A 17,004-nucleotide genomic window follows, 5' to 3' on the forward strand; every position below is an offset into this window, starting at 1 on the left:
GAGCTTGAGTGGATCACAGAGAGGGTGTGGGACCCTTTGGGAAGCAGGAAGAGGAAGCCACCTTGTACCGTTCAGGTCAGGGGAGCAAATGGAAGTCTGCGGGGGCCAGGAGGGCCTCTAGCCTTGGGAGGATACAGGATCCAGCCGGGGGGCACCATTCCTCCTGGCAGCTGTGGAGTGGTGAAGAATTTGCGTCTGGTGGGGCTTGGGTGCCCTCAGGAGCTTGTTCAGGGCCTGGCCCCCTTGGGCCAGCTGGGGCCTCCTCCTAGTCAGGAATCAAGTGCCCTGAGAGTCTTGGCCCACATCTGTCTCCTGACCACAGGGGCTGCAGCTGGGCCCTGGCGGGAGTCCCTTGCTTCTGGAGCCTGGGCATGAGGCCATGTCCCCTTGTTTTGTGCCTCGGTTTCCCTGGATGGCTGGCAGGTGGCACCTTACACTCTCTTTCCTCTTTCATTTATTCCTTGCCTCTCCTCCCCTCACCCAATGCCGGCCCTTTGCTGCCGCCTTTGTGAGATGGTCACCTTCCTCCCTGTCTCCTTGTCCTCGCGCTGGCCTCCTGCCTTTCTGTTTTGCTTGCCTCCTTCTCTCCACTCCTGAGGGCTTTCTTTCACTTCCTGTCTTTGACAGTCTCAGCCCCAGTGCCTTTCCCGTCTTTGCTTGTCTCTCTTGGAGGCTCTGTTTCCCCTCCTGTCTGCAGCTCAGTCTTGGGGTCCACCTGGGATCTGACTCAGTGACCCAGCTCCTGGCTCCTCCCGGCCCTACTTCCTTCTCCCACTTCCCTGGAGGGCTGCGGGGCCCAGGCTGAGGGCCCTCGGCGGGGTGGGGAGCCTGAGAGTCCTGGGGTCCCTTTTTCTGGACTCCATCCTATTTCCTCACTCTGTAGTCAGGGGTGGGCCCAGGAGAGGAGCCCAGGGAGGGGACTGGGGGAGGATGGTGTGGTGTGCCAGGAGTGGGATGGGAGGGAGGTTGTTGGGTGAAGAGGGGGTAGATGGAGATCTGCTTATCTGTCTGTATCTGCCTCCTTTTGCCCGTCTCCGGATGTCTCTAGCTATCTGCCAGTCACTGTCACTGTCTTTGCCTCTCTGTGTCATCTAGGGTCTGGGACTGGGATACTTTAACCCAGCTCCTCTCCTCTGTGCCTCCCACACCCACCCGCCCTCTCTGTCCAGTTCAGGGGCAGACCAGTCAGTGGGCTGGTTTCCCAGGAAGGAGAGGGGGCCGTGTGGGGGCTGGGTGGGGGTGGAGGTGAATGGTAATTGTATTAGCTAGTTCTGATGCAATTGGGCTTCCCAGACTGGGCCCTCCCCTGCCCACCTCCCTTCTCCTCCCCTCTCCCCTGCCCCCCCCCCCACTCTCCATTCATCTTCCTCCCTCTCCCAGTTCCATCAGAATCAATTAGACAGTCCCTGCTTTAATCTCATGCAGGAGCCTGGGCTCAGACCCAGCTGCCCAGCTCCTGGTCTGCAGTTTCCACGTGGGGCCCTGCAACGAGCACCCCAGTGGTGGAGGGATGACCAGGATGACCTCAGGGCCCCTGTTCTTACTTCTCCACCCCCAGATGCTCTGGCCTGCCCTGGGAGGGAGACCAGGCCTTGGGCTTCCCTATGGATTGATCCTCACCATCACTCCAGGTCTGTCCCCACCCCTCCCCCCTCCACCGTTTGTCATGTCAGCCTCTGGGTGGTGATGGAAGTCATTTGGAAAGGGGCCCAGAGGACCCAGGATTCTCATCCTGCAGAATAGAGTGAGGTGGGGGTGGGGTGGGGATGGGGGCTTGAATAATGAGCTGCCAGCGCCTGAAGGCATTCATTGTGCAGAAGAGAGTGACCAAGTTGTTCTCCTTCCCGGGGCAAGGCAGTCTAAGAGGATTTGCTTTGGCATTTGAGAGGGGGGGAATGGAGGTTAGGTATCAGGAAGAACTTCCTGCCTGTCAGGGGTCAGAGACCTGGCTTAGGGGGTGAAAAGGAGAAAGAGAACTTAGGGACTCACCTCCTATAAGAGAAGAAGCCTTTCCTGCCTTTCCTCCCCCCTCCTCCTCCTCTGCCTCCTCGCCTCGCCTCCCGTCTGCAATGCTGTGCTATGGAAAAGCAGTGGACCAAGCATGGGGGGGCCTCCATGCAGTTCCGGCACTGCTACTTTCTAGCTGAGTGACCCCTGGCAAGTCACTTTACCTCTCTGGGCCTCAGCGTCCTCATCTGTAAATCGAGTGTGTGTTGGGGCAGGGGGCAGGAGAAGTTGAGCTGGAATCAGGACTGGATACTGGGGAGCTGTTTCAGAATAGGAACATGGGGCCCCTAGCGAGGGGCAAGTGGAGCGGAGCTGGATCAAGACCTCACTGTCCTGGCTGCCGTGGCAGCAAGAGCCCAGAAAGCCACACTCCCCGCTGGTCCCTGGTCCGCAATCCAGGGCTGGGGGACCGACCGGTGCATTTGGAAGCAGGCGTGGTCTCCCTCCCTCCCTCCCTCCTTTCTTTCTTTTTTTCTTTCTTTCTTTCTTTCTTTCTTTCTTTCTTTCTTTCTTTCTTTCTTTCTTTCTTTCTTTCTTTCTTTCTTCTTTCTTTCTTTCTTTCTTTTCTTTCTTTCTTTCTTTCTTTTCTTTCTTTCTCTTTCTTTCCTTCCTTCCTTCCTTCCTTCCTTCTTTCTTCCTCCCTCCCTCCCACCCTCCCTCCCTCGCCCTTTCTTTCTTTCTCTCTTTCTCTCCCTCCCTTCCTCTTTCTTTCTTTCTTTCTTTCTCTCTTTCCCTCCCTCCCTTCTTCTCTTTCTTTCTTTCTTCTTTCTTCCTCTCTTTCCCTCCCTCCCCCCCTTCTCTCTCTCTTTCTTTCTTTCTTTCCATGCAATCAACCAACCAATCTACCATGTAATGCATGTCCATCAACCATGCACCGGGCACCATGCTGCGCACCAGGGCAGGGGTACAATGGAAAGGCGGATCAGCTCTTCAGGAAGCTGGCGTCTGGCCGGGAAGGGGTGGGATAGGGAAGTGAGCAAATCCGTCAACAAGCGGTGCTAAGAGCTGTGAAGAAATGCTGGTGTCCTACAAGACTGATGGTGGGAGGGCATGCAAGGACTTTAATGGGGCTGTCAAAGGAGATGGGAACCTAGGAGATGACATTGGAGCCCACATGAGATGGGACCCCAGCTCTGCAGGGACCCCTATTCTGTTGCATGGAGGGAGAACTGTTTGAGTTCTGGACCTTGTAGATGGTTGGGCAGCGAAATGATGGGTGCAGCCTGTGAAGTCCATCTATGCACTGGGCTCTGGGGAAGCCAGCCTGGGAGGTGAGACCCGAGTGAGAGCCCCCTGGAGGCCACAGGAGGACTCGCTGTGGCTGGGAGGGTGTTGAAAGCAACTGGTAGTGAGAAAGCCAGGCCTGCTAGAGCTGTCCCCATCTGATGCAGGAGAAAGGCTGCAAGGTCCCTGGGGAGAAGCCTCTGTACATCTCTCTCTGGGTGTGAAAAGAAGACCTGGAGCCTCGGATCAGATGCCCAAGCCATTCTCCCCGAACAGGAACCGCCTTTGTCCCTCCGAAGACAAAACCAGCGGGGGGCACTGTGATCCTGGGGGCCTGGGACAGAGGAGGCTCTGTGCCTTCCCTGAGCGGGTGGGCCCTCCTCCCAAGGCTTGTCCCCAGGGGGCTTGTGGCTGTGACCTGCTCTCTTATTTCTCTGACACCTTTGCTGGCTGCCTCTGGGAAATTTCCCGTTCTTCCACTCAAGGGAAAAGGGGGTCCTCCTGGCTCTGACCCAGGGAAAACTTGGGGAAAAAAGCCCAGAGTGTCTCCCTGTCTGTGCACGTGGCCTCCATCCCACCTCGTCTCTGGAATTTCCTCCCTGGCCTGCACTCAATATCTGGGTCTCTGGGCTGCATGAGCAAGAGTGGGCTGAGGAGGAGAAGAAATTCCTCCTCCTTCGAGCCCTGGCCAGCCCTACAGCACAGCCTAGCTTGCCAGGGCAGACTCTGGCTGAGGAGAGGAGGAGGAGGGAAGAAGAGCCAGGGTCCCAGACGGTGGCAGGGCCGGGAGCCAGGCCCAGGGACCATGGAGGTGTGGGCAGGGCCATGTCACATGGGTTGGGGGGGCAGGAGGTGGAAGCAGTCACTGAAGGGCTGGTTCACCCTCTGAGGATGGTGGCTAGCTTTTCAAAAGCTCCACTGGGGAGGGAGAGTTAGCAGTTGGGGGGCTCTTGTCTGGCACCCACTTGGGCACTGTAAACATTGGGGGTCTGATGTGAGGTCCTCAGATGGCCCAGACCCCGCCTAGGCTCATCCCAACCCCTCACTCACTCCATATGTTGGCTCTAATATGTGGTCCCCTGTGTCTGATCATTTGTGTCTGGTCCATTCTGTGGAGCCTTGCATCTCTGTCCCCGATGCTCAGGGGCCTGGAAGAAGAAGGAGAGGGAGGAAAGATTTACTAAACACCCACCAGGAGCTGGATGCAGTTTCTGGTGCTTTGAGTACTTAGCAGGAAAAGGGGATTGAGATTGAGAGACCTTTTGGGATTAGGCTCCTCCTCACCCCCCGCCCCCCAAGACACAAAAATTTTGGTGGAAATGGAAGCAAAGGAGTTGTTGCTGAAACTTTCCAGGAGGTTCTGGGGATCCTGCAGCTGTTCTCAGGATTCTGACCTCCTCTGGTGGTGAAAACAGAACAGAGGACTTGTGATTTCCCACGAGCATCAAACTCCCCCCCGGGGTGGGGGGACATATTTCTGGGTGCTGTCAAGGCAATACACATGGGGGCAGGATCACATGGATCTTCAGGAATTGAGACATGGGGCATGAAGCTAGGCCAGAGGCTGGGAGGGGAGTGCTGGGGAGCAGCTCCAGGCAGCAATGGGCCAAACTTCATGTCCTGGTCGGCTGCACACTCTTCCCTTCCTCTCTGGAGGTCCTTGGCTTAAGGACAGCTCACTGGGCAGTGGATGAAGTGAAGGGCTCTCTGCCCTTCTGAGTCTTTTTTCTTCAGGATCTCCTTGATCCTCCTAGATCCAGGAAGAGCTGGGTCTAGCCACCACTTTCTTCTCTTTCTTCCTACCTCCCCCTCCCCCTTTTGTTTCTGTGTTTGATGAGTGCCTTTTGTGTCCTAAGTGCTGGGAAGACTTTAGGATGCTACGAAGAAAAAGTCATCTAGTCCTCCTCTCTTTGGCCGAGCAGGGCCACGCCTCAGCCAATCCTATCTGAAGGACTTCCTCTTATTTAACAAATTCAACAAGTGGTCCCTTTCGATTAAACTTTGTTCCACTCGCTGTGGATTAGGCCCCATTTCCTCACGTCTCACGTCTTATCCATTTCCTCTGGTGCTGTGGTGGGGAGGGAGGCTGTGGAGATTGTGGGACCCCCAGAGAGGAGGAAGGCCCCTGTGTGTGTGGGGGGGGCGGGGATGATGGTGGTTCCCTTGCTTGGGGGATTGTGAGGGGCTGAGGGCCCTAATGTCTGCCTCTCCCTCTCTCACTAGCCATGCACCAGCCGGGACCTGTTCCTTCTCTTTCACTGTGTTCCTGCCCAGTCTCCCCTAAGGCACTGTACCCCACTGCCTTGTCTCCTGGTGGGGATCTGAAGTGGGGAGGGGGCAGGGCCTGAGAAGTCTGCTGGAGTAGGGGAGAGCTTGGGGCAGGGGTGAGGGGAAGGGGATAGGGAGAGGGCATTGCCCTGAGATGGTCCCAGGGAAGCCTGGCTGGGCAGTGCAGGCGGTGGGGGCCCTGGGGGAGGGGTCCCTCGCCGCTGCTCTGCTGGCCTGTTGCTGCGGAGGAGGCCCTGGCGGGGTCCTGCTAGCTCGCCCCCCCCCCCCCAGCCCCTTACTCTCAGGGCTTAGCTGGCTGGCTGCCCTCCCGCTTTCTCTGCAGCAGCACGCCAGGGGCAAAGCTCATGGCTGCTGGTCCACCTCTCTGTAGTCTGGCCCTCCCGTCTGCCTCTCTCTCCCTCTGTGGCTCTGTTTCTCGCTCCCTCTCTCCTGCGTCTTGCACCTCCTCCTTCTCACTTCTCTCTCCCTAGTTCCAGGGGCACGGTATGGTCACCCCAAACAAGATTCCTGAGAGGACCCGCCCTCACTTCACATCCTCTGAGCACAGCAGAGGCAGAGGAGGGTCCCCGGCTCCAGTGGCAGACACGGGGCAGGACGGGAAGTGAAGGTGGGGAGTGGTGCGCCCTGAACCCCGAGCAGGACGAGGTTCAGCCATAGCCAGAGGGGGCCTGTCCGGCTCTCATCCATCTGAGCTGGTTCAGCCCCTGAGGCAGGGTCCCTTCCAACCTGGGCGGGTTCTGGATGCTCAGAGCTCCCTCACTCCCTGACTTGGCTGGAGAGAGCCCCAGGTAGGGGAGGCTGAGTGTGGCCAGGGTCAGAGGTTGGTGGTGAGTGGGGACAGCTGGCCCGGTTGTGTTCAGTGTCCCCATGTGCACGCCCCAGCCCATGGATGTTTCTGCTCGTCCTGGAAGCCGGTGGCCTCCGTGGAAGTTAATCACATTATGCGCGGGGGAGCAATATGGGAATGGAGTGAGGTCTGGAGGGAATCCACACACGCACGCTCGCTCACACACTCACTGCAGCTTGGAGCACAACGCTGCCGCCGTCGCCCAGGCTCCCAGCGCCGCCGGGCGGTGCTCTGCCCTGCTCGCAGGTGGACGCCTGGCGCCCGGCCCCGCCTCTGCCCGGTCCCGACTCGCCCCTCCGGCGCGGCCCCGCCAGCCTCCCAAGTTGCCGGGGTGCTCGCGCCCGCCCCCTCCCCCCTCCCCAGCCCGCCCGGGAAGCAGGCGCGCGGAGGCTGTCACGCCGCGGGGAGGGGGAGAGAGGGGAGCCGCCGGAGGAAGTCTCCGAGGCTGGAAGCGCCCCGCAGCGGCCCCGCGCCTCCCGCCGGGGCTTCCGGGGAGATGGAGCCACGTCGGGGCCGTTCCTTCGGCTAGAGGGGGCCGGACACTCGGACACGCGGGCTGCTCCCGCGGGGGCTGAGGCTCCCGGACACCCCCCTCCGCCCCCGCCCGGGGCCGGGCTCTCGGCATCCTCCTCTCCCCACCCCAACTCAGCGCCCGGAGCGGCCGGTCCCCAGACCCTCACGCCCGCCCGACGCGCGCATCCTGGGGGTCACCATGACTCGGCTGAGCTGGTGCTTCTCCTGCGTGATCCGATGGGGCAAGTACCTCTTCACCTGCCTGCTGCCCCCGCGCTTCTGCCTCCGCAGCCAGGTAAAAGCCCTCCGCCTCACATGGCACCTGTTTCCCTCCCCTCCCCCAGCCCGGCTTCCCACTCCCTGACAGGCACTCCCCGCCCGTGGTCTCCTCCGCGGCCGAGGTATCACCCTCCCACCTTCAGGACACACCGTCTTGACCCTTGTCAGCCTGGCTTTCAACAGAGTTTGGGGACTCCTGGGGCGCCCCTTCTCCGGGCAGCACGGATGCAGGAGGGGGGAGTGGCTGCCCTTCCCCCAGCGCATCTGGAGTTTGGGTCAGAAGTCTGAAGGGTAGTACTGAAGTCTGTGGGGATTTGGGCACAGAGGAGCGTTTCTAAGGGTTTTCAGCATCCCTCCTAAGTTTCTGTGGGGAGGGAGGACAAGTTCCTGGAAATGGCTCTTTTCCCCCCACTGGACTAAGAGGACCCAGAGTTAAGGCTGGGGGATAGCAGAGTGAGATGGAAGTGGGGCGTGAAGGGGCTGGTGGACTCGGGAGGGATTTCCCAGAGGATGGAGGGACCAGGGAACTGGACAGGGAGAGGATGAGGGCAGGAGGCAGTAGCTGGGCTAGTGAGGGTGGAGGGGTCTGCCGGGACCACAGTGCAATGGGTCTATGGGTGGGCGTGTCCTGGTTGAGCATCTTTCCCCTGGGATCCTCCTAGAGAAGCTCCTTGACAATGCCTTCAGGGTGTGTTTGCTTGACTTCTCTGTGTGTGTGTGTGTGTGTGTGTGTGTGTGTGTGTGTAAGGAGGAAGCTGGGGAGAGGGTGGAGGTGGGTGCATAGCTAGCCAGCAGAGTAGGGAACTGGAAAAACTGTGTGTAACCTTAAATTCTCTCCTGGTGGGGCAGAGAGAACCCCAAGAGCATGACCTTGAGCCCTTAGAAGCGTCCAGTGAGGGGAAGGATTTCAGGAACTGGGGGTCCTGTAACAGGGAACTGGGCTTCTGGTCCGTTCTGCATTCCTTTTGGGAACCAGAAGGGCCCGTCACGCTGGGGGAGAGGGGCGCAGTACACCATTCTGGTTAAGAGTGCCAGATGCAGAGCCCGTCTGCCTGGCTTTGAATTCTGGCTCTCCCATTTACTAGCGGTGGACCTTGGGCAAGTTGCTAAATCTGGCTGTACCTTAGTTTTCACACATGTAAAATGGAGATAATGAAACTACCTACACCATTGGGTTGTTGTGAGGATTAAATGAGGCAATACGTTTAAAGTGTTTACCGAAGTGCCTACTCCATAGTAGGTGTTCAATAAAAATTAGGAATATTATCTTGATTACTACTGTGCCTTTCCAGCAGGGGTCTCCTTCCTTGTAGACCTCCAGACAGGCCAGGACTGGGGTATGTGGGGATGGAGGGATTTCTCCCAGTATCCATTCTCTCCATCATATGGGATTGAATGTTCAGCTCCTCCTCCCAGGTGCTGCCTCCGGGCCTCAGTTTCCCTCTCTGCCACTCCGCAGTGGGGAAAGGTGCCAACAGGCTTCCGCTCCAGTCACCCAAGGTGTGCTTTGAAATCTTCTAGCAAAATGCATTGTCCCCAGGGATTGGCTGCGAGGCAGGCTCTGCAGCTGTGGAGCACGGGGCCAGAGCCCCATCCACGGTCCAGTGGACTCTGAGTTCAGAGGCTGCGGAGTCGGGTTTTCGCATTTGGGAAAAGGCAGCCTGCAGCGGGAAATGGCCAGCAAGGACCAGGTCAGTTGGACCCCAGGCTGCTTAGCAATCCCCCACTCCTCATTTGTAGAGGTAGAGGGTGACCCCGAACTCCTCCTGGGCCAGGATTTGAATGCGGCACTGGGGGTGAGGGGCTGGATGAGCAGCTGCAGCTGCCTCCCTCCCTCCAGCCAGCCTTGGAGGGCCTGAGTCAGGCAGGAAATTAGAGCTGGGGGGGAGATCAAGATCACCGAGTAGAGCCCTGGCGAAGATTTTATTAAAAATTGTTGGGATTGGGCCCAGACTCTGTCCCCACCTAGGGTGCTGGTGGAGGGGAGGTTAAGGGAAGGGGATGTGAATGATGCTCCTTCCTGTGTCAGCTAGGGAAACTGAGGCCCAGGCAGGGCCCAGTTGGAAACTCGGCTTCTGTTTCAGGGAGCATCCAGATTTTTGGAATGCAACGGGGTGATCCCCATCTCATACTGGAGGGGTGGTGGGCATGGGGGCAAGGGGCAAGACCTCCCCAGCCCACAGGGTGCCTTGGTAAGCTTTGGGATGGATGCCTCATGCTGCGGGCTGATGTGTCCCATGCCGGGCTTGGTGAATGAAGCGTAGATGGGACTTCAGCCCCCATTGACCCCTGGCACCCTGGGCAGTGGTACATGGAGGCATGCTAGGGTTCTAGCACCGCAGAACTCAAAGGCCGAGTGTGTATGGGGCTGGGAAGCAGGGTGAGGAGGCATAGCTTACTGGAAAGGAGGGTCTCTGGCCAGCAGAGGCCAGACCCTGTGCTCACCCAGATCTCGGGCCCCAGAGCTTGCAAGTCCTGCGGCTTTTCTCTTCTGGTTGGCTCTTCTGGAGCCACAAGGGAGCCAGTCAGTCTCACCCCGAACCCTGTGGCTGCACTGTCCTCAGCTTCCCTCTTTCCTGCCCCCTGCACCTCCCACCCAAGCCAGACCTGGGCCTGGGTAACTGACCCCCTCTGTGGAGCTGCAGAGCCAGCCCTTGGATCAGCTGTGGGAGGAGAGCTAAATCATCACCGCCACATGGGACCATAGCCCCTAGTCCTGCTATAGGAGCAGCAGGAACGTTCTCAATCCCCATGAGATGTTGAGTCAGACGCTGGCTCTCCATTCTCACACACCCTAGCTGTGTGACTCCGAGCAGCTTGCCGAACCTCTCTGTGCCTCAGCTTCTGCCTCTGTAAAATGAGAGCTGGTAGGAGCCTTAAGTGGATGCCACAATGAAGTGCCTGATTAGTTAATACTGTCTTTCCTGGGGCAAGGGGTGGAGTGGTATCGTCTAAGGGGACGATCGGGTACAGATGGAGTTACCGAGCACTTGGTGTCAGATTCCTGCGCGTCCCATACTATCAGGCTCTGTAGCTGGGCGTTGGAGAGGAATCCCAGAGCCAGCAGTGCCCCTGCTTATTTGACGGGAGGCATCTGGGACAGACTGGGAGGAAGGCTGTGGTGTGAGCGGCCCCTGCGTGGAAGGCAGTGGGCTGTAGGGTTGGCCGGAAGCTGGAAGCATGATCGTCGCACAGTGGCTGCTTTAGGGAAATGTGTGGGGCCTGGGAACCATGAGACTGGGGCTCTTTCCTGACCAGCTCTGTGACCTCCCTCCACTGCAGGGTTGTCGTCCGTTCAACAAGGGGGCTGGGTTAGATAAGCTGCGCCCCAAAGGCCAGACTCTCCCCATGGACATGTTTAATTTGGCTGGCAGCATGGGTTTTCTTTTCTTTTCTTTTTTTTTTAAATTTCAAAATTCGGCTTTTTTGTTCATGTTTTGTATGAAAGATTTTATATGATCATATAGATTTGGGGCTTCTTGACAGATCAAAGGATCTGGTGGTCTTCTGTCAGATGTCCCAGATGCCACAGTGGCTGTCTTGAGGAGTGCGTGTCCCCTTTAGCTGGGGCTGCCCTTTCGAGGTCCCCAGAGACCCCTTGCCCACTCCTCTCATTTAACGTCTGTCGGGCCCCTGAAGGCTCTGACCGTGACTCTCCTGGTCGCCCTGACTGTGGCTGCTCGCTGAGCCTGAGAGTCTTTCCACCTCCGATGATCTTGACCTTCAGCTTCTGTGCCGGTTGTGACAGAGGCAAGGCTCAAAGCCACCGCAGGAGATGGGCCAGACAACAGGAAGAACTTTTTGATGGACGAGTGTCGAGGGACAGGAAGAGTGGATTGGAGGGAACTGGGGCCTCGGCCTGGGAACTTGGGGGCATCACAGAAGGTGGAGCTGAAAGGGACCTGAGAGGCCATCAGCCTGACCATTTTGCAGGTGAGGAAATGAGGCCGGGAGAGAGGGGTGTCAGGCTCAGGCTCACAAAGCCCCTGAGCTTCATGCCTGCCCTCACTCACGCATCCCTCTGCGCCAGCTCAGTCCACCTCCGTCCAGCGCCCGAACTGTTTCTTCTGCTGGCTGCTGGGTCTGGATCTGGAGGGCAGCTAGCAGGAGTGCTCTGCGTGCAGATGGGGGAGCTGAGTGGAACCCAGACCTGGCCGCGGCAGTGGGGAGGCAGTGGGGTGGTGGGGCCCGGGGTGGTGGTGGGTCCTGAGGCTTCTGGGATCCCAGCCCGGAAAATCCAGCCAGCCCACTGGCGTGTCCCTGATGTCTGCTGCAGACAAGACCCTGGTCCAAGCCCAAGGCGGGGAATCCCAGGCTGAGCAATACTGTCCGGGCCCCCTGAGAGTCCGCAGTCTGAGAGGGCCCAGAGGCCAGGGGGTAGCAGGAAGAGATGGTGCTGAAGATGGGTGGGTATCACAGGCGTGTGCAAACGTGTGCTGGCAGGACTGCCCAAGGTCCTTCTAAGGGGATCAGAGGGGGAGAGAAAGAAGGGGTTTGGGTGGGGGACGGTAGATGCTAACAGGAGGAAAATAGGTTAGGATCCATTGACTGATAGATCGACTCATTCATTCTTCAACCATGTCTGGTACCTGCTGTATGCCAGGCTCTGGAGACACGAAACACAGGGCATGTCCTTGCCCAAGGAACTCTCCCCTTGTGTGGGTGGGGGAGGGACACCAGGCTGCGAAGGATGAAAAATGGATAACAAGCCAGAAACGGGGTCATTACAGAGTTAGAGACACCTCGGGTGGCAGAGTTTAACATTCAACAGGGTGGATGGTGGTTAGGTAGCAGGGAGGACTTCCCAACAGTGAGAGGTTCAGATACAGGGGAGACCCCCACAGGCTTGGAATAGAGGGATGGGGACATTCTGGGGGAGGGTTCTTCCAGGGGGACCCCCAGCACGAGGGTCCTCCACCCCCTGAGGGGACCGGGGAAGGGGCTGCCTTGAGGTCCGTGGGGCCCCTTTGGGCTTTGTGGGAGGCCAGACAAGCTGGTGTCACCGTGACTTGGTCTTTGGGCTTGTTTTCCAGCGTTTCTGGGAAGCTGCAAGATGATTTCTCAGAACTTCTGAGATAGCCGTCGGGAGGCGCATCCTCTAGTGTGACCAGCAGCAAAGGGCTGTGGGAGCAGGAAGGGTGGGCCAGGGTACTGGGCTGGCAGGCTGGAGCTGGCTGCGCCCTCCAAGTTGTGGAAGGCTGGAAGGGCTGGGGGTGGTGGCTGGGGGTGGGCTCCCAAGGGCCTCCTGAAAAGCCATGCCTCCTCGCTTGCCTGTGGCTCGTCTGCAGAGGGTGGGAGGCTGTGCAGGAGTGTCCGTCTGTGGACCACCCAGGGGTGGTCGCAGGGCCGGCTATGCGTGGAACCCTGGTGCCTTCAGTGTCGGCCAAACTGTCAGTGAGCCCCAGCAGGCTTGGAAAGGAGGTGGCTGGGGTGGGGGAATCGAAGGGTATCGTGATGCTGCAGGGCATGCCGTGGAGGGGCAAAACCTTTTGCAGCTTCATAGCTCTGCAGAAGGAATTGGAGAGACTTGGAGAGAAAGGAGAAGGGGGCCCCCGAGAAGGGACCCCGGTTCTTCACCCTGTCTCCTTGACCAGAACAAAGACTCTGAACACAGGCATCTGCTCCAGGAAGGACCAGAATCAGACACCTTGCTTCGGTGTCCTCCCGTGACTTCTCAGAATCACCAGAAGATAGAGTGTCAGTCCCTTGTGCAGTGCACAACCTGCATTTCCGCACGTGGCAGCCTTTCCCCAGCTGAAGTGTGAAGGGATCCCTCTCTTTCTGGAGTTAGGCAGGTAAATGTCTCGGTTGGTCTGGGAGGCCACACACCTGGCTGGGCAGGTCCAGCTGAGGGGGGAGGCCGGTTGTAGAGGCTGAACCCTCGGGATGCACTGTATGTGGTGCTGACAGAGGGTGGCAAGGGCATTCTTTTGGGTGAGGGGGGGAGAGAGTCAGGGGATCCGTAAGCCTTTGTACATGCCAGGGGCACACACCGCACACTTGTGCATGTGCAGGGGAGCCAAGCGAGAGGACTTTCTTGCCATGTTACTCAATCCAGGAAAGTGGTCTCAAAGTGCCTACTCTGGGTGGGGCCCCGTCCTCGGTATTTTGTGTGTTTATGTGAGTTGGACTGTGTGTCCTGGTGTGTGTGTCTACAGAAGGGGGTGGGGCTGAGCCCTCTTTCCCTCCCCTGGAAGGCTCCAAAAAGCAGAGCGGGTGATTCACCAGCCCCACCCACCCTCACTTGGTCCAGCCTTGGCCAGAGCTCAAAGAGGAAAGACTTTGGGGGGAAAAACTTGGGGGGGAGGGGTGGGAGCGGATTAAGACAATGAGGGCCTGAGCAGATTTTGCTGGATTCCCTTGCAGTGCTCCCTGGGAATACATTTATATTCTGTACCCTACTTTTTACCCTGCTCTGGACCCCAAACTCTCACTCCTGAGCTAAAGGTGGGGGAGAGGGCAGGGGAGGGCTGGAGGGGAAGGGGAGCACTGTGGGGGAGAAGTAGGCGGGTGGAATGGTGGGAGGTGAAAACTGGGCCCAGGGAGGGGGGGCAGGGGCTGTGGAGGAGGAAGTGGGGAAATGCAAACCAAATGTTGGCTCAGGGTACAGTCAGGAAAAACAGACTCTCACAGGAGCCTGGAGCGGGGCTCCCTTTAGGAAGGGCAGGAAGGGCTGGGACAGATGTTTGGAGAAAAGAAAGAAGGAAAAAAAAAAGAAGTAGGAAAAAAATTGGAATGAAATCCACAGCCTGGAGGCAGGGCCATTCTCCCACAGTCTCGGGCCTGGTTTTTCTTGTGTTAAGGCCTGTTGCTGAGTGTGTGCAAATAAACGTGTGTTCCCAGGGCAGGAGGGCATGCATCTGTACTCAAGAGATGGGCCGGGGCCGGGGAAGCCCAGGATATAGGGATTGTGTCTGTCTGTTCATCAGTGGTCTGGGGGCGGGGAGGGGGGTCTGCAGTGAGGACGGTAGGCTCAGCGGGCCTGCAGCATCAGATCAGAAGGCGGGAGGAGCCTCGGTGGCTCACAGGGCTCGTATGTCTGGAGGTGGGGGTGGGGGTGCAGGGTGGACAGTGATGGCCTGGGCGGGGGGCTGTCTCCAGTAGCTGTCCCTTTGCCTTGTCTCCTTCATACCCCTCTGCAAAGCAGGGCTTCTGACCCCCAGCCCCACCAGTGGAGCCTGGGAGGAGGGAGGAGACAGGAGGCTGGGACAAGGGGTGGAGTGGGGGGAGGAGGAAAGGAGGGAGGGTGAGCTGGAGGCAGGCAGGGTGAGCTGCCGGGCAGATGCTGACTGCTCCGTCGTTCTCAGAGCTGCCTTCTGCCTGCTCCGTGGGGGCTGTGAGCTCAGGGGGGCCGTGAGTAGGCTCCGGCCTGGGCCCGAGGGACGGCGCCTGCCGAAGATGACGTGGATCTGTCTGTCCTGCATGCTCTGGGTAGGTCTGGCTGCTTTAGCTAGGAGGTCGCAGGGCCCCCCCCCCCCCAACATCTTATCCTTAGGCAGAGAGCCAGCGTGCGGGAGTGTTGGTGGTAAAGGCGGAGGGCCTCTCTGCCTCCTGCTGACTGACAGAAGGACAGACTGACTAGGGCAGGCCCTCGGCCGTAGTCCTTCCCCATCAACAGGGCCTAGGCCCTGGTTCTCCGGGTCAGGACATCCCCCCTCCCCACCTTTCTTGCCTCCACTTGAGTCCAGGAGCTGTAGTCTAAGGAAGCCACCAAGAAGTTTGTTTGTTTTGGGAGCCTCTCCTGCCTGCACCGCCCCCCCCCCCCCCGCCCCCTGCCCCGCCACACTGGGGGGAAAATACTTCACCCCTCTGCTGCTCAGCCCAAGCTGGGGAGGTGGCCGTGCTAGGGGTCTGGGGGACAGGAGACACTGACCTAGCAAATGAAACCTGGGGAAGCCTGGCTGTGGAGACCTCTGTTTGGATCCCGTTACTTTGATCCCTTCTAGACTCAGTATCAGCTTCTTCCCACTACCATTGCTTCCCCTATAGGCTGCCCATCCTTACCAAGACCCTCCTGCCTCCCCTCCCCTCCTGCCCAGAAGAGGAAAACACTGCTTCCTCTTTCTCCCTTCTTTTCTGCTCCCCCCACTCCGGATTTAGGAAGGTGTGTGTTGGGGTGAGGGTGCCTGAGGGGTGGGAAGGCAGGGGCTGGAGGCCACATGATGAGGGTAAAAGTCTCCTGGGAGAGAGGGGGGTGGGGAGAGTCCTGACCGCCGCAGGAGGGGTGGGGGCAGGGGCAGGGGCAGGAGACCCCTTCCTCAGAGGGGCTTCTCGGAGGTCTGGGCTGGGTGAAGGCATGCACAGGGGTCAGGAGGGCGAGGAAGTCATCCCTGGCTGAGGTTCATGTTGGTCTCAAAGAGAGTGATGGCTGGCTTGGGGGGAGGGGGCTCTGGGCCCAGGATCCAGATGTGGCCTTTCCTGCCCCTTTCCCTGTTCCGGCCAGTCCCCAGGCAAGCCCAGGCTGGGGGCAGCTGTGGGAGATCAGACTTGGGCAGCCAGGCATCCTTGGAGCAGTGAGGGGAAGGGTGGAAGAGGGGGCTGGAACGCGGGGGTTTGGGTGGAGCGTGGGGCTCGGGTGCAGGGGTGGGTCAGAATAGTAGACCGGGAGAGCCCGCAACGTCCTGCACAGAGGCTGCACCAGTGGTTTTCTGTGAAATGGGATCCTTGGCCAAGTTCATCTCTCTGGGCCCTTCCAGCGCCCTCGGACGAGCTCAGGAAGGCCTGCCTACAGTGCTGAGGATCGAGGTGGGCAGCGGGGGAGCCCTGCCGGGGGACAGATGGCAGTTAGATTTCCAGGGGTGACCGGCTGCTGTGGATGGGGGAAGGGCCACTTCGGCTCAGAAGGCGTGGGAAAAGTACTTCGCCTGGGCAGCCCTCAGTTTCCCCATGGGTGAAAGTAGGATAGTGAAGGGGAGCTGCTGAGAGGTAGGCATGAGTGCCCTGTTGACCTTACTGTCCTTTCTGAGAGTTGGGAGAAGGTGCTCGTGACCAAAGGCAGGTGTGGATGCTGCCACTTTGGGGCCTCTAAATCCCTCCCCTGCCCTCTCTCCTGGTCCCTTCCCAGCCCTCCCGGCCCTGTGGGCCAGCCCCGTGGGCACTTGCCGGTGAGAGTGGGCTGGGCAGAGGGGATGGCCATTGCCGGGGGGCGGGGGCTAGAGTCTGGGGAAGTGTGGACTGGACAGAGGGCACAGTTCTGGCCCTGTCAGGGCTCCCACAGATGCCCAGGCAGCTCTACCAGCAACCTTCCTCTCTTCTGGGCAGGACTGGGGTGTATGTGGCGGGCAGTGGAAGGGTGGATGGCACCAGGTATGGAGAGGGAGCACAGAGGCCCTGGAGACCTTGCCAAGGGGGCTGCTTCTGCCTTGAGAGGCAGCTGGTGGTGGGAAGTGTGCGGACTTTGACACAAGACAGGGCTAGGTTAAAATCTTAGTTCCATTATTTACCAGATGGGCCTTGGGTAAAACAGTTCCCTTCCTGAGTCTGTTTCCTGGTCTGTAAAGTGGGAATAAGAAAATACACCTTGTGTGATGGGGATGAGCACAGAGATAATGCATGTCAAAAGAACAGGTGCCCAGGCACACAGTAGGTGCTCAGTAGATGCTTGTCCTTCTGCCGCTCCGAAACCTCCTGCTTGGCTCGTGGGATCCCCTGAACCCAGATCTCATGTGCAGGGAGGATCTCCCTGGGATGGCTGTTGTGGGAGGGGGCCCCTGAGGCTCCTGACTGCCCCAGGACCGCCCAGGTATTCTGAGGCCAACAACTAGCTGGGTCTGCTGCCTCGGGGAGGTAAACTGAGGCATGGTCTGGAAGAGCTAGGTCTTGTGCCCCTGCGTGCGTGCATGCTT

At 58.9% G+C, this 17,004-nt stretch overlaps 1 protein-coding gene across 5 annotated transcripts in view; it reads left to right on the forward strand.

Moving 5' to 3' along the window:
- Window positions 1-7,035: 7,035 nt before the first annotated feature.
- TNS1 (tensin 1) overlaps window positions 7,036-17,004 on the forward strand; it is a 201,539-nt gene continuing 191,570 nt past the window's right edge. For 4 of the 5 annotated variants that reach the window (XM_032402452.1, XM_032402457.1, XM_032402469.1 and 1 more), the window contains exon 1: window positions 7,036-7,175. In XM_032402452.1, the coding sequence (XP_032258343.1) occupies window positions 7,080-7,175 (96 nt within the window). In that variant the 5' untranslated portion in view covers window positions 7,036-7,079. Of the gene's footprint in view, window positions 7,176-14,449; window positions 14,591-17,004 lie in introns of those variants that run through there. The other variant, XM_032402465.1, reaches the window with a different exon arrangement.

This window comes from Phoca vitulina, unplaced genomic scaffold, assembly GCF_004348235.1.
Source record: "Phoca vitulina isolate PV1807 unplaced genomic scaffold, GSC_HSeal_1.0 scaffold1, whole genome shotgun sequence".
In the NCBI taxonomy this organism is placed as follows: domain Eukaryota; kingdom Metazoa; phylum Chordata; class Mammalia; order Carnivora; family Phocidae; genus Phoca; species Phoca vitulina.